This window comes from Zophobas morio, unplaced genomic scaffold, assembly GCF_036711695.1.
Source record: "Zophobas morio isolate AGI-343-1 ecotype UQ-CSIRO unplaced genomic scaffold, CSIRO_AGI_Zmor_V1 ptg000108l, whole genome shotgun sequence".
In the NCBI taxonomy this organism is placed as follows: domain Eukaryota; kingdom Metazoa; phylum Arthropoda; class Insecta; order Coleoptera; family Tenebrionidae; genus Zophobas; species Zophobas morio.
In genome coordinates, this window is record NW_026972213.1 from 1 (window position 1) to 7,199 (window position 7,199).

The window sequence follows — 7,199 nt, forward strand, 5'->3', positions numbered from 1 at the left end:
GAGTATTATTATTTCTTGATTATTCCAACAATGCCCATAACAATAAGTCCAAAACGTTGGAATCCGACTGCAAATAAATTATGTTATTCATTAAAAATGAATATATTAAGGTGTACCTCGCTATTGACGCATATCCTGGTTCTGCTGCGGGTTCTACATCGACGAGCATCCACTGATAGTATTAAAACAAATATTAATAAAAACGTTACATTGAACTGTACTAACTTCATTTCAGAGAGCTTTTTTTTAAAAAAAGTATGCACACCACACTTTAAAAAGGATCACTTCTTAATATGAATTACTTAATAGGAATGAACTATTCCACATGTCATCTTCTTAAATAGGAGACAAATTAAAAAAATGGCGAAATTATTACATGTTACATGTATATGATTATAGTGATAACGCTTGGTTTGTTTTGAATCGGTGAATAATATGTAATTGTGGAAGCTATTTAACAGGAAAATTGTCGTTTTAAAGATAGCTTCCACTAAATTCTCGACATCAAAATTCAGAGAATACTCGTAATAAATTTTCATTAATTCGTCCCTTTTTTACTGATCCAGCTTTATTATCTAAAGAAAGAAATCTTAAAATAAATTTTAATAGATAATAATAATATAATGTTTACAAAAAATTAAAAAACACACTCTCGCAAAAAGAAATTGGGGGTTAAAAAAGAGACTGTGAGAAATATGAGATCCGTAAAAAATGAGCCGTGGGACACTGAGATTAATAATAATTGATACGCAAGTTACAAAATTGTAAATTTTTTATTTAACAAAATTGTATAACGTCTTCAAATATTTTGTTTAATTAAAATAGTAGTTTTCATATCAAATAGGAAATGCGATATCGGTTTCCGCTTTGTTTTATTTTCGACGGTTAAGTTAGTTGACGACATTCTTTCAAGATGTCCACGTGCTGCCAAAAGTTGCTACCACAACCCTACATTGACGATGAAAACAAGTCTTTGTCTCAACCATTCAAGTTCATCGGTTTTCCCTTATATTGTGTGCTTTTATTCATACTATATTGGTTCATATATTGCCCACTGATGTTCGTAAAAGTGTACCATTATTATACTCTTCATTCAATCGCTGTGTGGCCTCCAGAGTGGCCGTACTATTTTTGGATAGTGGCGTTGGTGGTTTTTTTAATCCTAGTATCCATTTTGGTAATTTTGTGGAAATGGTCGCCTAAAAGAGACAATAATTTATTTCAAGTAAATTACATCGAAGGCGACAAAATATCTTTAACGCCCGATCTCAACAAGAAACCTCAGAGTAATTCGGACATTGACAAGTGTGAAAAATCGTTAAATATCGAAACAAAAGAAGAAACCGAGTTGAAACCGATATTCCAAAAAACGCCACTAAAACTGGATCTTACACCCAAGGAAGAACATAAAGTAGAAAAATCGGGCGAAAACGTAACAACTCCATTAACGCCGCGTGAAATCTTTTTCTACGACTTAATCGAAAGTGCGAACAAATCTTTTAATTCCTCCACAAAGTTAAATGCGAATAGAAAGAGCGAGCCAGAAGACACACACGAATTCTTCATAGCGAGTGTATCTCCGAGCAAAACTTGCGTCTCAAATGTGTTCCTATTTGTTAATCCTGATGATAAGGAACAAAGTTCAGGGCAAGAAATTGTTAAAGATGTCAAATATTTGTAAATGCGAACCACCTGTTTAAATAAAATCACAGAATTATGTACTATTGTTTTATTTTCTTTTAATTTGACAGATGAATGTTGTCTTCTGCCGAGCCAAGTACAAATTCAGCTTCTTCAGCCGTCAAATAATCGGACCGTGTTGGCCTCTCCTCAATTGGTACAGCAGATTCTACCCCTACAGGTTTGTTATTATTGTATATTTATTTGCTGTGAGAGGTACGATTTGTTGAAACAATTGTTTCTCCTGAAGGTAGTCGTTACTAGAGTGCCTTGTCAAATTTATCAGGAACGTTCGTCTCAAAGGGTTTTCCAGTTTCCTAAAAAAATTGCAGCAATCCACTTGACTGTAATTTTTTATAATTCGTAATTTTTTGAAGTAAAAAGTCAAACATTGAAAATATTTTCTGAAAGTGCACTGCAGTTTAATTAATTGTAATAACAGCGCAAACGATGGATATCATTTATATAATTTTAGCTCATGTAAGAAGACTATTGCACTTTGAAACGAAAGTTTGAGGCGTCCAAATTGGAACATTGGTTTTACCTTCAAAATTTGTCAAGTGCTTACTTTTGTAAATCCTTTCCGCTGTACATTTAAAATTATATTTGATCAAGAAGATTTAGTCTACGACTTAAAGTTTAAAAAAACCGTTTTACCTAAATATTTTCAAGATTTTAAAGATAAAGCACCATTTAAAATTGTTGTTTTTGAGGTTATGTTGTGTAGCATACATATTAATAAATAAGTCCAGAAGACTTTACTACATTTATTATATAAAAATCTGCAATCGTAATTCAGTGTTAAATAATAAAAACAACATAAAAACCAAAAATTGCTCACCTAAAGCCGCAGCAGCTCTTATTAGGCGCTTACGAGGATTTGTCTCCTTTTTCCTTCGTTCTCACTATCCGAGCCAGAGTTTGATGACGAAGACGTAGAGTCTTCGTCTTCATCGTTTATAAAATCTTTTAAAGAACCTTCTGATTCCTCGGAATCGTCCTAATAAAAAGTAATTTTCAGTTCAATGTGAGGATTCTTAGAAAGTTTTTGTACAATTTGTTTCTCTGACCCTTCTTTCCTTGGCCAACTTCATCTCAATACTCTTATCTAGAAGCACTCGTGGATAAGCACATATCCTCTGTAAGGCTTGAAAATCTACAAATAAAAATGACGTCCGATTTGACCCGTCGATGTTTCTTTTAGCAAAATGATTCATGTAATGTTGATATAACTTAATCTGAGTTTCAGAGAGTTTTAAGAATATAACGTATTCAAACTTAGGAGGCAAATATGGTTCCAAAACAGAGTCGTCTCTTCTTTGTACTACACCGTCCAGCATTTTGTGAAGAACGTGAGATCTTTTTCTCATAATTTGTAAGTCTTGAGGCGTCGAATCTGTATACTGACCATTAGTAATCGGATTTACGAAACAATTTACGTACTCCTTGTATGTTCCCACGAGATTTGGCTTAATAAACTGCACCATGCAAAAATACTCTTTGAGATTATTTTGTAAAGGGGTGCCTGTTAATACAATTCTTCTTAACGTTTTTATACGATTCACAGCGATGCTCAGATTTGTTTTTTCGTTCTTTAAGAGATGACCCTCGTCGCAGATCACCAAATCAGGACCTACATATAATTCGGTACGTCTCAATTGTGTAACCAAATTTTATTCTAAACTTACCTGGATCAACCAACGCTTCCTGAAACGCACTTCTCATCTTCTTGTTCAACCGTTTGTTGTCTGGATTGCTCAAGTTCCTAAACATATCATATCCTATAATCAATACTCCCCCACAATTGTGCCACGTTTTGATTTGATACAGTCGTTCATAATTTTGTTTGAACGATACCAGCTCAAATATTTCAAAGTCGTCATTGTCGGGCAACCACTGTTTGAATTCGTTAACCCAATTTAATACGGTATTTAAAGGGCTAACAACTAAAACTTTCTTCACTTTTGTCTCTTCATTGTTGATTAACAAAGTATGAGCTAATGTAATGACCTACAATTAAATTCATTAGATAAATACAGCGCCATTTGCAATTTTACCTGTAAAGTTTTTCCTAAACCCATGCAATGGGCCAAAATGCATCCGGAGCCCGTAGTGGATTTTGCACGTTCCAGCGACTCAAAACATGCATCCCACATAAACTGTACACCGCTGGCTTGATGCGGCTTCAGTTTAGTTACCAATTGATCATCAACTTTCAACAATTCTACGTTGTTCTTTTCGTCAAAATCTAACACTACTTTGTCAACTGTGGCGTTTTTCTGGGAGTTGCCTTCATACACTAGATTGTACTTTTTCTGTTTTTCGGCGATGCGAGCTTTTCGTTCTTTCTCTTCGGCTTCAGCTTGTTTTGTGGTTTCAGCAAGGGAGTCTCTTCCCCAAATGTTTCTGATTTGCTTTCTTGTTGATTTTTCTTCGTCGTCTTCGCTGCTGTCGCGGACGCGCTTCACTCGTTTACGGGATTTTGGTCTATATTACGAAAAACGAGTATTTATAATATAAAGAAAACGGATTTTGTGGTTTCTTACTTTTCAGGTTCTTTCTCCTATTCTTCTTTCTCTGATTCTGATGAACTACTAGATTCTGGTTGAAATTCGTCGGCGCTGTCTTTTTTGTTGTCAGAATCAGAATCGGATCGAATCGTTTTTTTCTTACGTCTCTTTTTAAGACTAAAAATTGGAAATGTGAAAACATTTTTTTTTTTTTTTGTATTAAAAGTACTTTATTGTGTTAGTATAAAAATACAAAAAGCAATTTTGTTCACGACTATTTAAAAAAAAATGTTTGCAAAATGAAATCTTTGTATAAGCACGTTTGTAAATTAGAAATGCATATTAAAATATAAAAAGAATACTTAGTCATAGGATAGGTAAGCAAAATTCCAACTTTTAGATAAATATTAGGCAACAAGTTTAAATGTAAAGAAAGTTGCAGAATAATATTAAAACAAATTCGTCTATCCACATCGAGACCTTGAGAAGATGGAGAGAAGCAACGCGGAAATAATCTCCGTAGAGAATACTAGACAATTTTTATTTATTTATCACGCGATAACACGTCATATTACTGCCATTTTTCTATATGGTAATATAATACGTACCTAAACATTTTTAGTCAAATAAGACTGAAACAAGAAATACCAAATGCACTTCAGTTTAGGTCACTTCTTAACAATTTGTGTGTAATTCAGTATCTACAGTTAGTAGGGGAAGTTATACAGTATCAAATAATCAAAATTGATTAGGAATAAGAGATTTACCAGCTTCAAATAATGCCGTTTCTTCTGGGCAGTTTCTCTTTCTAGGAGCTGGAAAAGTTACGACCAAGCATTTTGTTTTGTGACACAAAATTGTTTGAATAATGTTCCTTGCTATATTTTGGCAAGAATTAGACAAAATTTAAAGTGTGTCAATTGTCTCCAAGCAATTATTACCAAAACATTTTCTAGGCCTTATACGAAATTCGTTTGTTTAAGAGAATTTAAAGTTAACTCATTAACATATCCAACAGAAGTTGTATTTAATTTGTTTTTAACTATGGAAAAATTTTTGAAAATAGGTAATTCCTGAACAACATGTTGATTTAAAAACTCTGTATTTACACGAAATGAAACTTGATCACCAAATTGCACGTTTTAAATTGCTAGTTTGTCATAATATTAAATTAAAAATTTTAAAACTATTTTCTTTGTTTCGGGTTCGAATACATCTTAAAAAAAACAACGCAAAATAAGAAGGAAAATTTTAGAAGAACGGGGTGCATGTAGAGAAAGTCGAAGTTTAGGTATAAGAGATATCTACTTTATTCTCTGATAGTTAGTTCATTTTTTTTGGTTTGTAATTTTGTAATATAAATTTAAATATAATGAAACCGATTTTATTTTTGTTCAAATCTAGTTTTACTTCCATTAAAAAAGGAGTCGTCTAGAATCAAAACCCGTTAAATCCACTTTTTGTAAATTTTGAGTTACAACTTAATTTGTTCAAAATTTAAGGTTCATTGACTGAGACTTTCATACTTGGCACAAAAAGTATCACTTAAACTCCGAATAAAATAAATATCTATATATTAAAGTAGTACAGCATGGACAAAATCCTTGGGAAACTTTATTCAAATAAATCTTACTAACATGAAATTTATTAACGTAATATTTTCTAAAATAAAAGGAAAATTTAGGTTATGCATCCAAAAGGATTCAGCAGAATGTACGAAGGTGGTAATCTAACGATGTCATAGAGATTTTAAAAATTCAATACTTGTTGATTTGTGTTTACAATACACCAAATACACCCGTATCGATTAGCAGCCTAATTTCCATCAACGAACGCAGGCGCTTCAGCATAATTGCAAATCGTACGAAAACAATGAAATTATAACTAAACAAAACTTGTTTATGACAAAACTCACAAAATCCTGTAAATATCCATCTTTATACAGCTTTTTATGTCATTAAAAGGCAATCTATGGTTCCTATGGACCTCTTTAATTAAGGTCCAACATGTTTGTATTTATTAAGCTGTGAAGAATTTTACTGTGTATCCAAAAGTTGGGCCATTTGCTTTTTCAATGAAGTCTTGTTACGTTATCTTTATGAATTTGTATATGAAGAGTTATTTGAATTCTTGTATTATTTCTTATTAATTTCCTATTATAACCAATAATTCCTCTTAAAAACTGAGTAATTTAAATTTCACAGCTACAGAATTATGTATTTCTATATTTTGGGGTAAATTTTATCTGCAGTTTTCGATTTTTTGCCTCAGTCTAAATGTAGTGACTTAAAGCTTCAATATTATCACAAATTAAGTATAGACTATTATTGAGAAGCCATTTTGTCACCAAGTTTTGTCTGCGAAGTAACTACTTATCACATTTTTTTATAATTACGAATGCCTGGAAAACTGTAAACTTCAATAAGTGTCGTAGTTTTACTATTGACACATTAGAATTGACCTAATAACGCTAAACCAGGCAAAATAAATAACAAAAAAATATTCCAGAACCACCAGAATCGTTTATAGATATATTGTATTTTTATTTTTATCTATTTTCAGCTAGAATTTAACAATGACCCAGAATGTCTTATGGCTTCAACCGACTCAGGGACCACGCAGACTGTTGATTCTATTAGGCACTTGTACTTAGGGCGGACACCTAGAGCGATTAAACAATGTGTAAGGTGTGGAGGATCCGCTGGAACTATCCCTGTTACGAGAACGGCGGCTATAAGAGCATGGGACCAAAGATGGCTTCGATCTTGCCAGTAATTTTATATCGAATTTTGTAAATTAATATTACAGTTATTTTATTGTAGATGTGGAGGTTTGTGGAGAATGCAAGTATACACATAAATCAAGTTGGAATTTTTATGGAGGATCTATTAAAACGCTGTGAAGTGAATTCGTTGTTACAGGGCCCATATTACTGACATGTATATAATGAAAGATAATTTTGTATGAATGAAGACTATAAGACGTATAAAAATAGTTTTGGTTTTATTT

The 7,199-nt window shown here is 32.5% G+C and overlaps 2 protein-coding genes across 2 annotated transcripts; one reads left to right on the forward strand and one right to left on the reverse strand.

The window, feature by feature from the left end:
* Positions 1–899: 899 nt before the first annotated feature.
* On the forward strand, positions 900–7,184 carry LOC135144735 (mediator of RNA polymerase II transcription subunit 16-like). Its single transcript, XM_064076797.1, has 3 exons — positions 900–1,861; positions 6,753–6,961; positions 7,013–7,184. Exons 1-3 carry the CDS (start codon positions 1,682–1,684, stop codon positions 7,047–7,049), a joined length of 426 nt encoding a protein of 141 aa, XP_063932867.1. The 5' UTR covers positions 900–1,681; the 3' UTR covers positions 7,050–7,184.
* On the reverse strand, positions 1,862–6,125 carry LOC135144781 (transcriptional regulator ATRX homolog). Its single transcript, XM_064076858.1, has 6 exons — positions 6,106–6,125; positions 3,738–4,167; positions 3,369–3,690; positions 2,751–3,313; positions 2,522–2,680; positions 1,862–1,997 (listed from the first exon to the last, which is right to left on the reverse strand). Exons 1-5 carry the CDS (start codon positions 6,123–6,125, stop codon positions 2,543–2,545), a joined length of 1,473 nt encoding a protein of 490 aa, XP_063932928.1. The 3' UTR covers positions 1,862–1,997; positions 2,522–2,542.
* Positions 7,185–7,199: the final 15 nt, after the last annotated feature.